Source organism: Pyricularia oryzae, chromosome 7 (genome assembly GCF_000002495.2).
Source record: "Pyricularia oryzae 70-15 chromosome 7, whole genome shotgun sequence".
Classification (NCBI taxonomy): Eukaryota; Fungi; Ascomycota; class Sordariomycetes; order Magnaporthales; family Pyriculariaceae; genus Pyricularia; species Pyricularia oryzae.
The window spans coordinates 2,261,188-2,281,828 of NC_017854.1; the positions used below are offsets into that span (position 1 = coordinate 2,261,188).

Here is a 20,641-nt window from a genome sequence, read left to right on the forward strand (position 1 = left end):
GCGTGACTGATGATAAACCCACCTGCCGACTCGTAACCGCACTCATCAGACTATAGTCCACGCCCCGAAGCGCCTTTTGGTCACGTCGAGTATAGGACTGGATAGTGGAGTTGGGAGGGGGTAAGCAAAGCAGACAGGACTCATGGGCTGCTATATCAGATCTGGTATGATCATGCAATAATGTTACTTTATGCTTACACAGGTCATATTTTTGTCCTGTCCAAGAACAAATGTAGCGATTCTGGAAAGGGGGGATCAGCAGTAGGCCACAAAGAAGGCCAAACAAGATGGAGCAGTGGACCTATGTTGTTCTGCTCCCAAGTGCATGGTTTGGGTTTTACCCTTTTCGTGCAACAATACCACCCAGACCAGTCATGCGGTTATTAGGATCGCCGCGCAGCTTCGAGTTGTGGGGAGTGGATATCTTCGGTGGTAGCGAGGCACTCCCACAACCGCCGCGGCGACTACCTAGACCTATTCATAGCTTGACCATGCCGAGGGAAGTAACTTGGAATAGACGGCAGCACAGGAGAAAACAAAAAAAAGGAAAAAAAAACAAGAACAAAAAGAAATCACGCGATAAGCACACATGGGATTTTGGGATGCGGTCTTTAAGCGTTAACCGAGCCCACCTCACCATGTGCTTATGTGCGAGGGGGGCGGTGTTGATGTCATGACTCTGAACGTAGCTAAAGCCGCAGCCCACCACCAACAACGTGTTTCAGGACATGGAAAACTCACGGCACTGTGAGCTGCGCTTTAAGCTTGTCAATAACAGCCAGAGCTTCTGATCGGACTTCTCTGACAATCTCGCCGGCGGGCTGCGACTCGTGAACCAAACCGACTCCGGTACCACTGGGAGAATTTGTCACTGTCAGCCCGTGTTTGTCTTTTTTTTTTTTTTTTTTTTTTTTTCTTGTCAGACAAGGCGGGGGGAAGGAACAACTGATCAATGGGGCTACTTGCGCAAATGTGACCATTCTCGTCTCGTCGTCTTCCGCCACTGCCTTTTTGAAGGACTCGTGGACCTCTTGCAGGGGGACGCCGTTCGCCAGGTCTTGGAGACCCGCGTGTCTGATGACCCTGCCGGCGTACAATTCCGACCAGGTCGGATAGCCCATTATGGCGTCGTTCATGCAAGACCTGATTTGTTCATGTCAGCTTGAAGGAAACAAAACATGCTTGACTGTGATGGCGTTCCCTAACCTTGTCGTTGACGCGCCGCCATCGCTGGCGTTGAGGATGGCTTTCCGCACGAATTTGTTGGAGTCTGCCTCGTCGCAGGCAACAAACTAGATGCCATAAGTTAGCCTAGCCGTTTGGCATATGTTGCAAAACAACCCCTCTTTTTCTTTTTCTCTTTCTCTCTCTCTTCCTCTCTCTTTTTTTCTCTCTCTTTTTCTTTCTTTCTCTTTCTCTCTCTCTTTCTCACTCTCTAAAAATAGACCACGACAACGAACCACACTCACCCGCGTCCCCATCGTAACCCCCTGCGCCCCCAGCGCCAGCGCCGCCGCGACCCCCCTTCCGTCCACGATGCCGCCGCCCGCCACGACGGCGACGCCCTCCTTCCCGCGCAGCGCGTCCACAATCTCCGGCACGAGGGTGACGACGCCGGCGGCGTCAGCCCACTGGTGGCCGCCGGCGTCGCAGCCCTGGGCGACCACGACGTCGACGCCGCAGCGGACGACGGCCCGGGCCGCCGCGACGGACCCGACCTGCGCAAACACGCGCATGCCCCAGGCGGCGCCGGCGTCGCGGAACAGCGTGACCAGCTCGCCGTAGGCGGCGGGGTCGGAGCCGAACAGCCACACAAAGGCCGGGCGGTGGCGGCGCAGGATGGGCAGCGCGTTGGCGCGGTAGGCGTCGGCGGTGGCGAGCAGCGTGAGGAAGCCGACGCCGATCGGGAGAGGGGTGTCGGTGTCGGTGGCGTCGTGGTGCAGGAGGCGGCTGGCGATGGAGAGCTGCTCGTCCAGGGCGGCGAGGTGGGGCGAGTTGGCGCTCGGGTCCATCCCCGCTGGGACCATGCCTTTTGTTCGTCGAGACACGATACACAAGATTAATCGTTTGGGTTCTGTGGCGTGGATGCGTGCAAGAGGGCCGGCGACGGGGGCGGGATTGACCTACCGAGGCCTCCGGCTTGGGTTACCGCCGCCGCCATCGCCCCGTTCGCCACGGTGAACATGGGAGCGCTGATGATCAGGGGCAGTTGGGTGGTGGGGAACCACTTGTGGAGGAGGTTGTCGGCCATGGTGAGTTTGGAGATGGTCGAGAAATTGCAAAAAGAAAATAGAAACTCAAGCATCTTTGGCTTGTCAATAAACCCCGCAGCTTGCCAAGGTAATCAATTGCTGACAGGTTGATGGTCTTATTTTTTTGTGGATGACTGCTTAGTGCTTAGCGGAAAACTGCCTCGGTACAATGCGGATCCAAAGATGATGTGTGCGACTGGCCAAAAGGTATGATAAGCAGGTATCACATCGGTCGTTCTTTGGGCCGGATTATTGAAAGATATGGATATGACCAGTAGTTAGTTGCCGTAGATGGATTTCCAGAGGACTATTTGCAGGCTACATCGAAATTCTTGGTGCAATGTATGACCTGGTGCTGAAATAAGACCATGAACCATATGAGCAAAGGCCCGAGGTAGCTACCTAGGCTCAATTCATTATCTCAAATCTCAACTCGCCACATCTAAGCAATCTTGAAGAAACAAAAACACTGATGGGTATGATACAGGCACGAAAGTTTGGATTTTTATCAACCCTATATTAGTTCCCCGAACAAATTGACCAGCAGTATAAAAGTCAATGGGACATCGATGTCGGGTGGATCATTATAGACCCCTAAATCTTGCCTTGCTATATACAAACATATACAGACTCTTGGCCCTCCAATGAGCAGCAGAGCTCCGGCTGTTATTAGTCACCCCGCGTGTGATAACCTCTACAAGCCAAGCAGGAGCAGGTGCCAGCTAAAGTACACGGCCCCCTCTGCCTCCCAGTAAAGCTCCAAAGGCTCATGAAATCAAGTGGGCCCACTATTTAGGTAGGCACGGTATTCGCAAGACATGTTAGTCCAGGCCTCGTGACATGGATAGTCAATCGCCCGAGTTCGGCAACTCAAGGTGAGGGAGGGCACAACGCGGTGGCTCGCGTAAAGAGCTCATCCAGGGACAAAAAGCATGCATCTGGACCAAACCGGTGGGAACTTTGGGTGAGGGTTTTCTCGGATGGCCTTCCGGTGAACAAGGGACAAGGGGTGAGCGTGGGGTGATGAAAAGGTTGAAACTGGGTGTGCCCAAAGGTTGCAATGGCATGCATCTTTGGTTGTGGTTTTTTCTTTTTTTTTTTTCTTTTTTTTTCTTTTTTCTTCTAGAGGTGTCTTGGATCCAATCACGTCAGCGATCAAGGAGACTTTAATCCGCCAGCAACCCCCAACATGAATTTTCCATCTGCTTTCCTCTTTTGGTCTCAAAGTCCGACGCAAGGAATGGGCCGCCAAACCTGCCAAGATGTCGAACCCAACTAATCCCCAAAAGCTCTTGGCAGAAAAAAAAAAAAAAAAAAAAAGCTACACCGCATCACTGGGAGCGCACTCTTTTCTCCGGGCCAATCAAGACCATCTCCCGCCCACCCTCCCACCGTTTAGGAAAGTCGATCTTTATCTCCAAGGGGTTCGTTTTTCGTATCCTCTCCAACCTGGGTTGGCCTGCACGGTCAGTTTGGTCCGGGCTTACACCAAGCTGGACTTGCACTGCGAGATTACCGACTGCACCAGCCTTTTGCTCCCTTGCATTCGCTTGGCCGACTTTCTAAAAAAAAAAAAGGCTGCCCCAAAATATTTTGGGAGAATAGCCACGTCTTTTTGTGACTTGCAAGATCTGTGTCGCTTGGCCTCGTACGATCACGACATGTTCGCATGGAGTTGCGCGCATGTCCAATCAAGGATGCACAGATCGCGTATGGGACTCGACAGTCGACCCCTCATAGCTTGTACAGTCAAGTCGGACTAGCATCGTCCAAGAGTTTACTTACTTGTATGTACTATTCTAGAAATGCAATCACTCGCCTCCTAAAAGCACGGGGTTTCAATTTCTGCATGTCTCGAACAGTAGGGCACCGTAACCATGACGCAGATCATGAATGCTGATGTGCTCATGGCTCCAGGATTTGCGTATTCCAGCCTAGTTGAGAAACGCTGCTGGCGCTTGATTGGGCACGATTCCCCCTGCAGCGTTACTTTTCAATCCCAAAAGCCGCCCAGTTTGCGAGACCATCCAAGCCATGCCACCACACCACCTGAGAAGTCTTGGGTCTAGTCTGGTATGGTAGTGGGTGACCAAGGGATGAAGGGTTTGTTCAGCTTTTGATATTGCCTTCTTTGGCCTTGGCCCTTTGGGCTCTATTCACGCAATATGGGTACCGCTCAGCTCGTTGCTTTTTCTTAACATTTTGCATCTTTTTTTGGTCTCTGTGTCATAAGGTCCTGTCCTGGTACTATGGCTGGACTCTGTATGTGTGTGTGCATATGTTTAGCTATATAACAGGATGTGTGAAACCAAATCCCTTTGAGCCACAATTCTTTCTTCCCCAACCACTGCTCCTTCCACAGAAACACTTTTGAGCTTCTACGCCTCATGATTCCCTTGGGATCGAGATCTCATGCACCAAGACCCATCGCATCTGACTGGTCTACTGCCGCCCCATTGTCGGTCGTACAGATTCTTTGTTTCTCGAAGGAATCAGAAAAACCTTCTTTTCCAGATTCCAACGCTAGTCTCCATCGGGTCACATTCAGCTACGTACCACATGTAGGCTTCCCATGGTACGACCAAGCCAACATCCGCCAGAACCACATCCTACCCTGACCTGCGTGGCCGCCCACCCGCTGCCTACCCCAACCATCATGGACCACCACCCCCTCCAGCCCAACCAATCCCTCATCGCCAACCTCCGCAGCCTCACCGAGTCGGAAAAGTGGCCCGAGTTCGACGCGCTCGAGGCCGAGTTCAGCCGGAGCTTTGCCGCCGGCTCCGAGGACGCCAGACAGCTCGACGAGCACGACTCGCTGATGCTGATCATGCGCGACGCCGAGGCGGGCATGCACCGGGCGCTCAGGACCAAGACGCGGTGGGCGGCGGTGGAGATGGCGAGGGTCAAGCGGGTGCAGGTCCAGGCGGACGCGCTCATGGCCGAGGCTAAGGTGATGCGGGACGAGGCGGGCAGGGAGATGAAGCGGGCCAGGGAGGTCGAGGACCAGGGCGAGAGCGACATCGCGCGCCTCGAGGAGGTCGTGGCGTCTATCAAGGGCAGGCTTGGCAGGATCGCCCGGGAGAGGGAGCGGAGGCGCCTGGCTCAGGAGAGGAGATTCAAGGCTGCGGTGGGGAGGCTGTGGCAGACGGTCGAGGTCGACGAGGGGCAACGTGTGCGGCCTGCCGTGGGTGAGACACGGGCGCCACTGCAGTCACTGGCACGACCCAAAAGGGAAAAACCACAGAGACCAGCGCAGCTTTTGCTGTCGAGTCCCTTTAGTCTCAGGAGATCAGGCTCAAGTGGCCAAGATTGTTCCGAGGAAAAAAAGTCATTACCAACACGGAATCGGCCAATAGGAGCCTTGTCCATCTCTCAACTGTTGGTAGACCCCAAGGAAGAAGGCACGCAGCTGCCCATGCCCGAGGTTTGTGGTCAGTTTTGCTGGCCACCGCCTTGCCAAGGCCCAAAATCGGCAAGAGCTGATGCCAAGTCATCACCACCTTGTCTTGTGTCCCCTCCCAATCACACCGCATGGCATCAATACCAGCCAGTCCACCCACAATTTCAACAGGAAACAACACCGCGGAAAAGGCGCGCCGTGGAATGTGTGTCACAGCTTGAAGCGAATGCAGCCGTGACCGTACCACAACTCTCGATACCATCCGGTGCTTCCACGCGGTCCTTTTCCACAGCCAGCTGCTCTCCACTATCGACAAGCTCGTCCCTTTCACACATACCCACCGCCCTGCGCCTGCCCCCTCCAACCCGGTCCTTTCCATTGACAATCCAACCCTCGCCTCCCATTTTTTTACCACACGTACCGCCGGCAGCACAACAGCAGCCTACAGGCCAAGTGCCATTCAAACGCAAGCACAACACCAAACCGCCGCTACCCCTATCCCACAAACAGCCCAAACCCCCCACCCCCACCACCACCTCCACCACCCACGCCCCAGCCCATGAGCGCTGGGACGCATCCTGGCTGACCCCCGAGCCCGGGCTGCTGGGCAGCGTGTCGTGGGAGCAGTTCCGCAGCGACGGCAGCAGGTACCCGCTGTCCAAGCGGTGGCTGTGCCAGCGCCGGCCGCGGGTCAAGGGCTGCCGCGCCCCGCCGCGCTGGCTCGTCTTCAAGTGCCCCGCGCACCCGGCCCGCGTCATGGACAGCCAAAAGGAGCTCGAGAAGCACTACGCCCGCGACCACGCCGACGTCGCCACCCCGGCCCAGCGCCTGAGGGAGTGCGGCGTCCACGTCAGGGGCTGTCGCCAGTCGCTGGCCAGCAGCCACAATGCAAGCATCACGAGGGACACCTACGCCATGGATTGGGGGAGCGAGGGGCCGGTTTCTGGCGGTGAGGGACGACAAGGCGGGCGGGAAAGGGTGGGCAGGGCGGTCAGCGAGCCTGCTGTCGATGCCTGGGAGAGCTGTGCCCTGTGGGAGGGCTGCGATCGAGACGCGAGGAGTGCGTGATGGTTTTCTCTTCTTATTATTTTCTGTCGTCTGAGGCTTGACGCATTTAATTTCAAGTCTCGTGGATCTAAAATAGGTGGGCTGTTTTGTAATGCAGAATATGTCTGTGCGACTACGAGGTACATGATATTTTAGACGCAGATAATACCTCCTGATTGGGATGTCAGAGATCACCATGGCCCAGATTTGACATGTGCTTGTCGTAGCTGCTTGGATTGTCCACTCAACACACTGCCCCCAAAACCAGATCAAAAGATGCAAAGCTCTCGATCCATCGGCCCATATGCAGGCCAAATCGATCCCAGCTAAGAAAGAAATGCGAAAAGGGTATATTCATCGCTCAAGATGGATTGCCTGTATCCAAAAGCCCGCCAGAATGCCCCAAACAAAGACCCGTAAATGCCCAAAGAAAAACAAGGACCGTGACACCAGGCTCACGCTCGAAAATTCCCGAAACCCAAAAAGCCGCCTCTCGTGTTCTGTCGAGTTTATGGTTTCGCACTGCACTGAGGGCCCCTCCCGGTTCCACCAATGGACACAGAGCACAGGGTATAAGTGTTGGTAGGCTTGTCAAAGGCGTAGGACAAGATGAACTTCTTTTGCACCGAGACCTAGCAAAAGCAATGAGGGTTTAGTCGACCAAACATGCCAAAGCATACTCTGCAGCACAAGACCGAGGGTAAAAGACGAAGAGAAAAAAAAAATACGTATATCGGCGTAGATGCCAGGGTCCGCACAAAACTTACCTTGAATAGTGGCGCCTTGACCTTGTTGCATCCCTTGGTAGCCAGATTGTCCGCCCTCTTTTCCGTCAGCGTGCCCTTGGGCCCCACCATGGCAGCAACGACCTCGTCCTGGGTGGCGCTGACGCCGGTCTCACAGGTAATGCCGCCGGCGGCGAAACCCACGAATGATTGGGCAGAGGCGATGGCGGCGAGGCCCAGGATGAGGATGTTGTTGGCAAGCATTTTGTTTGGTGTTGGTTTTTTTGTGTTTTTTTTTTTTTTTTTTTTTTTTGTGGAAAGAGGAGAGCGATAAAAAAAAATTAAGAAGAGAGTAAAAGATGAAGAACAAAAAAAAGAGATCAAATCTGCAAAGTCCAGTACTCAACCCAGTTGAAGATGTTTGCGATGGGGACGAGAGATGTGCGGGGAAGAACATCCTCGGCGAGAGATGCTTTAATACTTTTCAATCAAAGATCCAGTGCCTGCCCATCTCACCACGATTTCCCTCTTTCGTAGCCAAAAGAAGGCGGCGAAAATAGAGTTGATGACGGGTACCCTGTTTCACGGCCAGGAAACGACCAAACGCGGCAAGTGTGGATCTCCTCACCCGCGGGAGGCGAACCATGCTTGACCAAACAAGGTCCGATGCACAGCTTGCAAGATGGAGATCATGTAGTTAGTTTATTTTGGGGGTAAAAAATCGCCAAAAAAAAAACATGTGGTGGCCAGGTAGGGCGGCAACTGGCAGCGGCAATGTTTGCGGTAATGGGTGGGGAGCGATCTGATTTGGCGCCACCCCTGGCAAACGTGGCGGGCTGCGGATGATTTGCGTTTATGTTTATGCGTTCTTGAAAATAGCACCACCTTCGAAACAACCCTCGATCAAATCAGGACAAATCCACTCAACTTTGCATATTGGACGACCATCAATACGGCCCCCAAATGCGTCGGTCGCTTTCCCTCCATTCGGCAACGTTTTCTGGTATGTGACTTGGTATGACCTGTTCGGGTCAATTGTAGTATGGAATCGGGGCATGCGGAGCAGACTTGCGGGATCAACTTAATTTTTAAAGTATCGAGAAGCTTTCGGTCCTCGGGCGATACTCCGACTGGCAACACCCCATATGGCAAAGATATTTCTCTACTACTGACCCACGAGAGTTCAGGTCTGCTTGGTAGGGCCACTGCGCCGCCTTTTCTGGCCTCGATCATCGCAAGCAAGACTGACTGGAAATGACATTGGCGCCGTAAACCAATTGGATGGGCCCCCCGAACAAAGGACGAGAAACTTGGAGCGTGTGGTCTACCAGATTCATCAACATAGGCTTCGTCTACCGCGCACTATAGCATAGAAAAAAAGAAAAAAAGAAAGGAAGCCGAATCTGCCAATAAAATACGAGCTAGTTGATAAAATCGCTAAATGAGTACTCGTAACACACATAGACATGAAAATGACAAAAGTATACATGCTCCCCAAACTCCAATCCCAAGTATCTCCCTCTTGCCAGCAGTGGAACCCACATTACGGATCAACATTCAAGGACGCCGTTCCTGTTGCCAATACAGGCATCTATGACCGAGGACCAGAAGAAAACGATTAATTTGGGATTTCCTTTGTCAAATAGTAAAGCCAGCCTCGATCGGGAGACGCGCGGGGTGGGAGTACTCACCGAGATCCACGTCGCTTTGCACCTTGGCACCTTTGCTATTGTTGCAATTGCATGTCATCGATTTGTTGGTGGCCAGTTGGCACTTGCACGCGCCGATGCTGGAAACCAAATATTGCTGTCAGCAACCCACAACTAGAGTCGTTTTTGTGTTTTTGTGTATGCACGAATGGGCGCAAGAGAAAAAACCAAAAAAAACTCACTCTCCCTTTTTGCAAGAAATCTTGCCCTCACCGTCGAGGGAAAAACATTTCGAAACGTCGAGCTTTGTGTCTTGCCTGGGTGTTACGCCAAATCGACCGGGCTCGTCACACCTGCCTCTGAGAATGAGCCCGCTGAGCGCCACGTTGCTGCAGGAGCTTGCAAAGCCGTTGGCGGCGTTGACGCCGCTCGAGGCCAGGAGGATCGTTGCCAAGATGGACAGCTTCATTGTGTCAACAGACGAAGCGGCTGAAAAAAAAAGACGTTTCGAGGTTTGAAAACAGTTGGACCAGTGCAAAATGCAAAATGGTAGGTTTAAAAGTGAATGTGTGATAGAGCAAAGAATGCCGTGATTCCTGTTAAAAAGGCTCAAACCTGTGGAGGACGTGATCGTGACCAGTTCAATATATACTGGCGAGCACGTCGTATTCTTGCAGCTTCCAAATTGGGCAAAACCGCGTATCAAACCGTTTCGCTGCGGGATAAAAGGTGAATTGAGTTCCTGCCCAGCCAGGGCGCAGTCGGCTGAAACAACTGAGGGCCTAAATCGAGCGAACAAGTTTCTAAAAATTACATATACCTCACAGTTGAATCTACTAACGTTTTATAAAATATTAATTGCCAAGCGCAATATAACGCTAAAATTGAAAAAAATTGTGACAGCTATATTTTTTTGTACTATGGTGGTAGGGGTAAAAATCTCTCCCATGGCACAGTTGCTCAATGGTGTTGGCTGTATAGGTATTTCCGGCTTGGGTAATAATTGTTGCGAAAAAACAAATTCAGGCACCTGAAACTCCCCGCGAACAGTTAAATTGGTAAAGGCCCACGCATAGACGTACGGTAACAGCGGAGGGTTTTTTTTTTCGCACGATACCATAGTAATAATTTCCTGTTGCGGGGATAAGGTTTATTGCTGGGACATTGATTTAAATTTGTAAACGGTGGCCAAGATAACGATGAGCCCCGCATGTATGGGAAAGCAGGATACTTACCAGTGGCTTGAAATGGAAATCCATCGGCGGAAGATACGCGATGTGATATCAGGGTTGCTACGGTCCTGCACATGGTGATTGAAATAAGCGTCGCCCGTCTATATCCTTTGGTCGGGCCCTGCACCCATCGTCGGAAGCGCTGAAAGCTTGCATACTCGTTTTTGATACTCCCCCGCGCGAGAAATTTGGGGAGGGCAAAGATGATGAGCAATTGGTAGACATTTTTGTGAAATTTGTCCTGCATAGGCGCTTCGGCTTCCAGGCATCACCAACGGCGAGGCACGCGGATCTGACCTCACCAAGGAAAAAAAGACCACCCGCGAGGCTGCTCACGGAAAGAACGCCACAAGGTGCCAGGTGTGCATCAGACATCATACCAAGCGCTTACTTTTGATTCGAGCCCAAGGGTAGACGGGGGGCTTTTATATAGTGTTTAAAATGGCAAGCGTATGGTACTGGTACACGTAGTAAAGAATGTGATTTACAAAAGGGTTCCAAATTGGGTACGAGACTATTTCCCATCCTCAAAGTAAGGCAATACTTGCAAGCTCAATATTACGAATTTATGCCTCGATTGCTTGTGGGCCGTCCCATGTGGGCCGCATCTGACGGTGGGTTGATAAAATATGGATCATGTTGATAGGCCTTTCGTAGATCGATCGATCAACAAAACCTTGTACGGGTACAAGTGGTGTATTGTGCATGTTCTATGAAGCTATCTAGGTTCGAGCTTCTAAACGTCTTTCCTCCTTATACCCGTAGTCGGGACCGGGTGAGTCACGTGTATGAGTCACGTGCAGTACTGCACGTGAGTTATCAATCGAATTGATGAATTGCACGCGTTAACCTCTATTCCAACAGATCAGGTTTGAATTTTGGATCACTTGATTTTGTATGGAAAAACGTGCAATCGTGTAGGACAAATAATTGTCACAATGCTTGGTTTTCTGCGTTTCGATAATAACGAGTTTCAAAAAGGTGGGAGTAGGTTACATTATATTAAACTACCGAATAATATATCCATATATAAAGTTTTAGAATATGGTAACGTTGCGTACCCCCTGTTCGGCACCCCCCCTGTTCGGCACCCTGAAAATCTAACAACGAAATGCCTACTTTTATAAACTGATTTAAATATAAAATTATCAACGGACAAAAATACAATCGTTTTCACGCTTCTCCGGTTCATTAACCTCTTCTTCATCAGCTAAAGGTTCCAAATTTTCTATATCATTTTCCTGCAATCCAATAATGTTCTGTTTGTTAACCAAAAGCTCGTTTGGATCCGGAACCACCCTCCTCCTTTTAACCGGCCGTATTGCCTCCAGTTGTGCTTCCAATAAGCTGATTTTTTGCTGGGCGCTAGCCAAAAGGGTATCTTTGGCTTCGAAGCTTTTTTGGACTTTTGCAAATAAAAGACGTGAAGTAGCGTTGGTTTTGTTGGATTGGGAAAGTTTTTGCAGTTGAAGTCGGATATCTCGGGTCGTTTTAGGGGTTTTCCAAATAAGTAAAGACGGGTCGTTAATTTTTTGGGCTGGGCTTTCCGGTGTTTTATCCCTTTGCAAACCGTTGTTTTTATCTTTTATAACGTTGGCGTTGCTATTTTCTAACAAAAAAGGGCTTAAAAGTGGTTTAACCAAGTTTACCGGCCATAACCCCGTTGTACGCCAACCAGATTGAATGGTTTTTGCTATAAATGCTTTTAATCTGGCTTTTCGATAACAAAGTAGGAAATTTCGTTTTCCAATAACTGTTGAACAGCAAAATTGGCTAACAAATCCAAGTTGACGTCGATAAGCTTCTTTTAACGGCCCAAAAACCGATAGATCCAATGGTTGAAGAACGTGTGACGAATGAGGGGGTAAATATAGGAGTTGAATATTATTTTGCAAGCAAAGAAGCATAAATTCGTCCGTTATATGTGATCCATGGCCATCCAAAACTAATAACCGCTTTTCAGGGGTTAAAGGTTGGGTATACGGAATAAACACCTTTTTTAACCATTCGATAGCCGTTTGGTTATTTGTCCACCCGTTTTCGGTTGCATGAAATTGCCAATTATCGAAAGGGCTTAAATCCGTGGGAAACCATTGTTGTTGTACGTTTGATCCTTAAATATAACGAGGGGAGGGAGGGCAACGCCCGTAGCCGATATACATTCGATTATAGTCGTCCAACCACGCGTTCCGGGCTCTTTTCGTTGCAACGGCCGGATCCCGTTAAGCCCTAATACTAGGCCATTAGATCCTTTGCCTTCCATTATACCGGTTTCGTCCATATTCCAACGGTTTTCCGGTTTAATAGCGTTAATAACCGGGTTCGTAATATAAAGCCACCAAGATTTAATTACCTCCGTAGTAGCGCCATTAACCCGGGCGTTATCTATTCGACGGGGCCTTTGGGTTTTAAGGATTGGATAACGAGCCAAAAAACGAGTTATCCAACGTTTTCCAAGGCCTTTTGTCTCTCCGGCGGCTTGAAGAATTCGTTCGGCAAAAAAGCGTAATTCTTGATGCGTTGGCGGAAGCCCTAAAGCTGTTTGGGTAAGTACCCAATCAGCCAAATGCTTTTCCTGTTCCGTGGAAAGCCTTTGAAAAGGGCTTTGTGCTTTTTTATAAGGTTGAGAACCTTTAAGTCGACTTTGAAGTGTAGACCTAGGTATTCCCCATTTTCGGGAGGTTTTTGCAATTGGATTGCCATTATTGACGTCGTTAATTGCAGATATAAGCTGTTTTTCAGTATATTGCTTCATTGGAAAATGGAGAATTAAAATCAGAAAAAAGTAAATCCAAAAGTGACAGATTCATCGAGATATTTATAATAGAAGTTGGAGGATAAAAATAAAAGTGTTGTTATTTTTGGGTGCCGAACAGGGGGGGTGCCGAACAGGGGGTACGCAACGTTAACTGTTCGTCTCCTAAATTATCGCCACCACTTTTCCCCCACGCAACGACGTCTCCAGACCAAATGGATACCATTCCGGGTTCGATGGCCCCAGCAGCGCGCCTGGCACCACTGAGAGGCATAGTCTTGTGCATCGTGCTTCCACCTTTCTCTTCTTTTGCGATTTGCCCCAAAGCGTTTGTAACCAAACATTGGCAGACGCTGTCCCGGCATTAGGATTTGTTTTTTTTTTTTTTTTTTTTTTTTTTGGAGAAGATACAAATCGGCAGCGTTGGGAAGGGCGAGGTAGTCGACATCTCCGGCTGGCGAAATATGCTGGAGCGTCAAAGCTTGTTGGCGTGGTTCTACTTGTCATCACCGACCGCCCTTTACATTTTTGCGTATCGATGCCCATAATCCCGCCCTGTACTCCGGGTTCGGGACCCTAAATATACCATGGTAACTTGAATGTACCCACTCGGTGACCTTGCTAAAGGGGTATCTAGATATGTCTGGTTGGTTGTTGTGGGTGATTTCTTCGGGGACGTCCTCGGCCTTCACCTCGAGCCAATAAATCCAAGCACGGCCCTTGGGGGCATACCTGTTTATGTATTCCGTCGCGTGCGCCTTGTCTTTCCACGTTGCTCCCCACCTGTCTAGGAGATTGTTTTCCATGTAATGTAAAGGCTCGAAATTTTCTGGCAATACTTGCGGACAGTGTATTTTGAAGCCATTGCATCGCTGTATCACGTCAGGGTCGCGGGAATCGACGCGAACTAGCACTTTTCCTGCCATGGTCAGAGTGTTGCCCAATAAAACGGCAAAGGTGAGGAGTGTCAAAGTGTGCATGGTTGCAAGTAAAAAGGAGAGAATTGCTAAAGTGAACGACGTGACAACTCTATGACCAAAAATGTCCGATCGACTGAAAAAGATCAATGATCGAGCGCAGTTTAATTGTTTTGCGCAAGACCATCTACTTTATAAGCGCAGATCGCTTGGGAATCGGAGAGCGTAGTGGGTGCGTTGCATTACCGGGGCTATTATTAGCGTTTAGCATGGCGGCATATCCCGAACAAGTTCTTGACGCTTTATTACAAAGTTTATCCGTAGGTTTAAAAATAAAATTCAAAACTCGGCATATATTCCCGCAAATTTGACAGGCAAATTCGACGAAATCTTGTAATGGAGCATTATTCTGACCCGCAAGTCCCATGGCAGTGATGGCACACGATTGGACATTAATCTTCCGGATGGGATTTACTTTCACATCAAGTCTTTTCTCCTTTTGACTTGGCCAAATGGGGCTAAGCCCTTTTTAAACCGTCACTTGCGGAGAACAGCTACAACTCATGATTGACAGTTATCACTCCATATGATAAAGCACTTTGTTTCTTGAAGTTTTGGGGGGGTATTTACAGTTACAGGAGGAGGCTAGGCCGTCGTGAGGTCTAACAGAAAATTTGCTTTGTGATATTCAAACTCTGCCAATTTAGTTGTCTATTCACTCTACTCAAAAACCTTAAACTGGTTCGAGCTCTATATAGTATTTGATGCCTTCGATTCAGCGATCGATATGCATTTAAATTAAATGTACCTATATATGTCATCCCGAGTGCTACCAGCTCGACTCTTATTAGCCTGGGCCCACTTTCATGACTTGGATAAACGAAAGAAATATATAATTAAAGTCACTATAACATCAATCTTATTTCAAGTTCTATTAGCGAATTGTTTGTTGACCATTTTTCTTGTTTTCTTTACTGGCCAAAACAGGTTTGACTTTGTCAAGATTGTTTGCGTCGTTCAAACTCAGCCACTTGGAAACTCCCTGTTGCTTGTTTCAATTTCCCAATACCATAATGCAGCAGTTGGATCTTTTGAAGACCCTCGCCGTGGTCGCTTTGATTGTTCCCGCCGCGATCGCCCTTCCCACAAGAACCGAATCAAGTATTAGCAGCTTTGATGCACCAGTCACCTCTCTTGCCGACATCCAAGAATCTCCGTTGAAAGATCGACGACGCCGCGAGGAAGCCAAAAAAGGTTGTGTGCCATTTCTTGGAAGTGGTGGCCAGCGCTGACAAATCGTCCGAAAAAAATGCTCCATGGAGCTAGGTAGGGCTCTGGCTAACGGACAAGCATCCCCACAGGCACTTGTAAAGGCAAATGCGCAGATTGCGCATGGGAAGGATTAAGAATCACTCCCCCTCAATGTGAAGCGGCCGACGTCCTGGACAACAAGGAGCAGACTGAAAGTTCAGGGCCCGGAGTTGTTTACGCACTCCAAGAGTCTAAAAGGATGATGAAAGAAATCACTCAGTGGCAAAAGAGGCAACGCGAAAATAGATACAAGGGCTCGTGGAGGCTTTGGTAGTCTGCCGCCGTCGTTGATGGCAAAAATTATCTTGAACCAGGCGTGTGTTGGGCAAAGTGGGGACAAGGATGATTGATTCATTGATATGAACCGACTCATGGTAGCATCTGCTGTGCTGCTAATTGCATACAAATAAAGAACACTTATCAGGACAATCCATGCGTGTTGTAATCTTGGAACGAAAGACTTCCTGGTAGCAAACCCTTGCCCCCGGACCTTTGCTATCGGCACCACCGAGGCGCCCACAATCCGTCGTACTACGATATCAGGCGAAAGAAACCACCCCTTCTCGCCATATTATATAGCGTGTATGCGTGGGCCTCTATTGATTTAACTGTTCGCGGAAACCGCCAAATACCGTAATTTATTCCTTTGGCAGAACCAAGTGGTATTGACAAAGTCGGCAGCACCCACAAAGTCCACACGATTGAACTACTGTGCAACGGGGAATTGGGGGATAACCTTACCACCATAGTAAAATGACCTCATGTGCGCAGGGGTCTCTCGCTTAAAGTGCTTTTTGCACCTATAGATTACCAGGTCTTGGCGCTGCAGTAAAGCACACCAACGAGTGCCAGATTTCTAATGAGAAGCTCGAGCCTCAAACCATACCCGCGGCGGAGTCACCCTTACCGCCAAGAATGACGCCCCCATTGCATGCAAGCTACATATAATTACCAGGCGCCCAGCCCAGCCAAAACCCACGAGTCAACTTTTGATGGATTCTCGAACTGAAAGCCCGACGGGGGGCGAAAATCAGTAAGCTGCGCACATTGGCTCAAGTTTTGTTCAAAAATATCGACCCTAGAGAAGGTAGGCGAGGCGAAAGATTACACAATTGAGTTTTCTCCAAAGTCACTCAGATATTGGGGTATACAGGAGACCTAAGGATATGTCCATCTCCCTACCAAGATCGAATCTGGGCGAGTAAACTGAATGTTTTCACTGTGCCTTGAAGGTACTTGGAATAAACTTGCCAAAGCTTCAGGTTCACCTTCAGGGCTGCTGAATTGATAAACGGCTTCTCATTATATTATATTGTTCGCTATACGTTATCTGCTAAGGTCCTGGAATCATCCGTAAATCCTTTCATGTACCTAAACACATGCACAAAAAAACATACCCGCCCATATACTATTGTAACTTGGAGTCGTCAGGGGCTGGACTACTATCGAGCGGCCGTTTTTTTGGCTATCCAGCGGTCAACGACCCTACTTTCAACTCCACCCACTCAGTACTATGATAACACCGCTGTTACGACCAGACAGTTGGGCCGGTACCAGAAAGGCCAGGTGGGGTCACACCCCTCCTCGCGACACCTACCCAAAAAAAATCACCGACCGGCGGAAAAGGGATTATTTAAAAAAGGAAATTACGTAATGCCACGTAAATGCCAAAAAAATAGTTTTAATAATTTTTTGAAATTATAACAAATTAAAAAAAAAATTTTATTAATTTAATAAAATTAGGAAAATTATATTTGGGATATAATTTATATAAAATACGTTTCTTATTATATAAATAAATTCGATTTTAAAATTATTTAGCAACAATTAAATTTTACTTAATTTTAATATTTATTTAAAAATAATTATAATTTTACCCCCCCAATTATTAAAAACCCCAATTACCCGATTAAACGTTTAATTGTTTTAATTTATTATATTTTACCCTAAAAATAAATTACCCCGATATTTTAATTATAATATTTTAATTGTTTTTATTTAATATTTTATTTTAAAATATACCAAATAGTATTTAATAATATATTTTCCCAAATTTTTAAAGAAATATCCCCAATATTTTTATTACGACCGGCAAAACGGCCCAAAAAACCCTATTCGGCCCAATAATAATAATAATAATAATAAAAATAAAGAAACCAATTCCGCAAACAAATTATTAAAACCAACCAAAAATTTTACAAATAAATATTCCGCGCAATCTAATTCCAAAATAAATTCCAAATTTTTCGAATTAATCTTAATATTATTTTAATTTTTTTTTAATAAATGTAAAAAATTTAATTTTAATTTTCCAATTATATTTAATAATATTTTTGGATAATATAAAAAATATTTTATATAAATACGCATTTATTAAATACTTTATTTGGAAATTTCTTATAATAAAATAAAAAAAATAGTATATGCGGTGTGAGGATCAGGCCCCTAGACCTACCCTCAGAATCACGACTCGGCTCCACACCGAGCCAGGGATCGGACAAGGATCCACTACCTCCGGATTTAAGCGCGTCTCTTGAGCGCGTCGACGATTGTAATTTCTCTCTTCTCTTCAGTTTAGAATTTTCGTCGATAGCGCCTAATTGTTACGATCAAAATATCGGGGTAACCTGTTCTTAGGGTAAAGTACAGTGGGTTGAAGCAACTGAGCGTCTGACTGGGTAACTGGGGTTCTCAATGACTGGGGGTGAAGTTATGATCGTTCTCAAGTAAGTATTGAGGTTAACTAGAGTTTGATTGCTGCTAAGCAATCCTAGAATCGAATCTATCTACATGGTAATGAGCGTGCCTTATATAGACTATGTCCCTCGACGTGATATGCTTAATATGTTCCATAGCCGACATATCACTTGTTCTGCTATGATTGATATGCGACATATCAATCATATCCCTCTCTTGGCAATCACGTGATGTCACGTGTCTTTTCCCCTTATGTAATCCTTTCCCGACGGTCGGTGATTCTTTTTGGCGAATGTCGTCAGGAGGGGTGTGACCCCACCTGGCCTCCTTGGTGCTGGCCCAACTTGTTTGGTCGTAACATCAGGTCTCCTCTCCTTTGGCCAAGTCCCTTTGGCCTTTAAATAGTCCGTATTCCCCTGATCCTTGTCTTCTGGTTCTATTCCTTCTTTGCTAACTGCTTTGCGCCATGTCTAGTCGAGTTAACAAATCTCGCGGTCGCTCTTCCACCGCTCGTCGCAACGACTTGCTTTCTGTGCTTCTTTCTTCGGCGGTTGAGATGCCTTCTTGTTCTGCTTGCGAGTCGCAAGGGATTGCAAAATGCGCTGTGTCGCCTCGTGATTCCTCTCGTTGTGTCGAGTGCGTCCGCCTCGGTCGCTCGCGATGTGATGTGATGGGTGTCTCGCGGGAGCAGTTACACAGGATCGCGGCTCAACATTCGAAGCTCGAGTCTGAGTTGGAGGCGGCGGAGGAGAAAGTCCTTCGCCTGCGCAGACAAAAGAAAATGTGGTTTGAAAAGATGATGAGGGCGGTCCGTCGTGGTATTGACAATCTGGAGGAATTGGATCGGGTGGAGCGTGAAGAGGCAGAGCAGGAGGAGCGGCGGCGATCAGCCGAGGTTCTTCCTGAAGTGTCCCTGGAGTCGCTTCTTCCGGATTCCAATTTTGTCTGGGATTCGACTTTCCCGATGGGTCCTCTGAATCCTTCGTTGTTGGATGAGATGAATGTTCTTGCGCAACATTCCGTTGGTACGTCGTTTTTCTGGTGTTTTTGTTTTGTGTTGCATACTGATCGTTTCTTTGTAGGTTCGTCTGGTGGTATGGTTTCGAGTCCTGGTCGGCCCTTAACTTCTGGGAATGGTAGGTGGTGCTTTCTTAGGTCGTCCTCTCTTTCTTGGCTGACTTGCTCGCAGATCCAACTCCTGATAGTACTGGCGGAGCGGTTCCTGGCAATCCTGGAGGTGGTTAAGGGGTTCCCAAGTGTTTTCTTCATGTCCGTAGTTTTCCCATTTAACAAGGTATTCTGTTTTGCCGTGGTTGCGTCTGTGGTCGAGTATTCGTTCAACGTCGTAGGTTTGTTCTGCGTCGATCTCGATCGTTTCTTGTGTGCTGGTGCCGTGTGGTGCCGGTTCCAGTAGTGATACGTGAAATGTGGGGTGAATTTTCATGGTGTCTGGTAATGACAGTCTGTAGTTGGTGTCGCTGATTTTCTTGCTGATTTTAAAAGGTCCAAGCTTCTTGAAATCGAACTTGCTGTTTGGTCGTTGTGTTTTGATGTTGCGTCGAATGAGGTAGACGCTATCTCCCTCCTTGAAGGATGGTCCCTTCATCCGATGCTGATTGGCGTAATTCATCATTCTTTCTCGTACGAACTCTAGTTCCTGCTGGAGTTCTTTGTGTAATTGTCGTAACTCGCTCGCTTGTTTATCGGCTCGCGGTGCCGTAGTCGTGGTTCTTGGTTCTCCATAAGCCGTAGGGTTGAATCCGTAGTTGGCATAGAACGGGGTTGTCTTGGTACTCTCGTTCTCTGAGCTGTTATAGGCGAATTGTGCTGTGGGTAACAATCGTACCCAATCGTCTTGCTTGTGATTTACATAGCATCTCAGGTACTGTTCCAGTGTCTGATTGGCTCGTTCTGTTTGTCCGTCTGTCTGGGGATGGAACGCTGTTGATAGCTTGTGGTTTGTTCCTAGTTGTTCCATCAGAGATTTCCAGAATCTTGATGTGAAAAGCTTGTCTCTGTCCGTGATGATGCTTTCTGGAAGTCCGTGATTGCTAACAATCACTCGTAGGAATGTGTAGGCGATTTCTTCGGCGTTGCTGCTTTCTTTGTATGGTAGGAAGTAGGCATATTTGGTGAGCTTGTCCACTATAACCAGTATGCTGTCGTACTTGGTCTTAGTGAGTGGTTCTTCCGAAGGTGGTAATTTGACGATGAAGTCCATTGTAATAGTTTGCCAGGCCTTGCCGGGGGCTGGTAAGGGTTGCAATAGCCCGTAAGGTTTGTGTCTTGCGGACTTGCTCTTGGCACAGAGTTCGCAATCCCTAATGGCTTCTCGTACTTCTTGTCGTGTCCCCTTGAAGTTATGGTGCTGCTTTAGCCGTTTCCATGTCTTAGAAATTCCTTGGTGCCCGTGTGCTTTGCTTTCGTGGATCCTCCGTATCTCTTCTGGTGTGGTTACTGTGTTTGTTGTCATAAGGCTTCGATGTGCTGGCAGGAGGTTCCCGTTTTCGTCTGTTGTGAGGATAACCCGTGTTTCCTCTGGTACTGTGTTCTCGTGATCTGGTCTTCGGCTAAGGGCGTCGGCCCTGCCGTTTTCCGTTCCTTTTCGGTAAATAATCCTAAAATGGAATTCTGACAGGAATTCTGACCACCT

The 20,641-nt window shown here is 48.2% G+C and overlaps 7 protein-coding genes across 8 annotated transcripts; 3 read left to right on the forward strand and 4 right to left on the reverse strand.

The window, feature by feature from the left end:
- Positions 1-737: 737 nt before the first annotated feature.
- MGG_02593 (2-nitropropane dioxygenase) lies at positions 738-2,251 on the reverse strand (the record flags this gene model as incomplete). The annotated part of the gene is made up of 5 exons (XM_003721159.1): positions 738-855; positions 967-1,143; positions 1,207-1,292; positions 1,470-2,029; positions 2,128-2,251. 5 exons carry the CDS (start codon positions 2,249-2,251, stop codon positions 738-740), a joined length of 1,065 nt encoding a protein of 354 aa, XP_003721207.1.
- Positions 2,252-3,506: 1,255 nt separating this feature from the next.
- MGG_02592 (uncharacterized protein) lies at positions 3,507-6,900 on the forward strand. The gene is made up of 2 exons (XM_003721160.1): positions 3,507-4,039; positions 4,170-6,900. Exon 2 carries the CDS (start codon positions 4,825-4,827, stop codon positions 6,721-6,723), a length of 1,899 nt encoding a protein of 632 aa, XP_003721208.1. The 5' UTR covers positions 3,507-4,039; positions 4,170-4,824; the 3' UTR covers positions 6,724-6,900.
- MGG_02591 (uncharacterized protein) lies at positions 6,718-7,742 on the reverse strand. The gene is made up of 2 exons (XM_003721161.1): positions 7,470-7,742; positions 6,718-7,334 (listed from the first exon to the last, which is right to left on the reverse strand). Exons 1-2 carry the CDS (start codon positions 7,689-7,691, stop codon positions 7,212-7,214), a joined length of 345 nt encoding a protein of 114 aa, XP_003721209.1. The 5' UTR covers positions 7,692-7,742; the 3' UTR covers positions 6,718-7,211.
- Positions 7,743-9,065: 1,323 nt separating this feature from the next.
- On the reverse strand, positions 9,066-9,545 carry MGG_02590 (uncharacterized protein; the record flags this gene model as incomplete). The annotated part of the gene is made up of 2 exons (XM_003721162.1): positions 9,066-9,216; positions 9,319-9,545. 2 exons carry the CDS (start codon positions 9,543-9,545, stop codon positions 9,066-9,068), a joined length of 378 nt encoding a protein of 125 aa, XP_003721210.1.
- A 4,024-nt stretch (positions 9,546-13,569) lies between these two features.
- MGG_15031 (uncharacterized protein) lies at positions 13,570-14,043 on the reverse strand (the record flags this gene model as incomplete). Its single annotated transcript, XM_003721163.1, has 1 exon — positions 13,570-14,043. One exon carries the CDS (start codon positions 14,041-14,043, stop codon positions 13,570-13,572), a length of 474 nt encoding a protein of 157 aa, XP_003721211.1.
- A 1,010-nt stretch (positions 14,044-15,053) lies between these two features.
- On the forward strand, positions 15,054-15,565 carry MGG_18020 (uncharacterized protein; the record flags this gene model as incomplete). The annotated part of the gene is made up of 2 exons (XM_003721164.1): positions 15,054-15,237; positions 15,342-15,565. 2 exons carry the CDS (start codon positions 15,054-15,056, stop codon positions 15,563-15,565), a joined length of 408 nt encoding a protein of 135 aa, XP_003721212.1.
- A 2,710-nt stretch (positions 15,566-18,275) lies between these two features.
- On the forward strand, positions 18,276-19,671 carry MGG_18021. Of its 2 annotated transcripts, XM_003721165.1 has the most exons (4): positions 18,276-18,392; positions 18,463-19,013; positions 19,071-19,124; positions 19,178-19,671. In XM_003721165.1, exons 2-4 carry the CDS (start codon positions 18,545-18,547, stop codon positions 19,231-19,233), a joined length of 579 nt encoding a protein of 192 aa, XP_003721213.1. In that variant the 5' UTR covers positions 18,276-18,392; positions 18,463-18,544; the 3' UTR covers positions 19,234-19,671. The 2 variants fall into 2 exon arrangements, with proteins under 2 accessions (XP_003721213.1, XP_003721214.1); XM_003721166.1 differs by lacking the exon at positions 18,276-18,392 and having other exon boundaries at positions 18,396-19,013.
- Positions 19,672-20,641: the final 970 nt, after the last annotated feature.

Excerpts from the sequence above, each read along its gene's own strand:
- MGG_02592 (XM_003721160.1), top strand. The coding sequence starts at position 4,825 with ATGGTACGACCAAGCCAACATCCGCCAGAACCACATCCTACCCTGACC.
- MGG_02591 (XM_003721161.1), bottom strand. The coding sequence starts at position 7,691 with ATGCTTGCCAACAACATCCTCATCCTGGGCCTCGCCGCCATCGCCTCT. Across the intron at positions 7,335-7,469 it reads TCAAGGCGCCACTATTCAAG|GTCTCGGTGCAAAAGAAGTT; the intron begins GTAAGTTTTGTG and ends TGCTTTTGCTAG.
- MGG_18021 (XM_003721166.1), top strand. The coding sequence starts at position 18,455 with ATGTCTAGTCGAGTTAACAAATCTCGCGGTCGCTCTTCCACCGCTCGT. Across the intron at positions 19,014-19,070 it reads TCTTGCGCAACATTCCGTTG|GTTCGTCTGGTGGTATGGTT; the intron begins GTACGTCGTTTT and ends GTTTCTTTGTAG. Across the intron at positions 19,125-19,177 it reads GCCCTTAACTTCTGGGAATG|ATCCAACTCCTGATAGTACT; the intron begins GTAGGTGGTGCT and ends ACTTGCTCGCAG.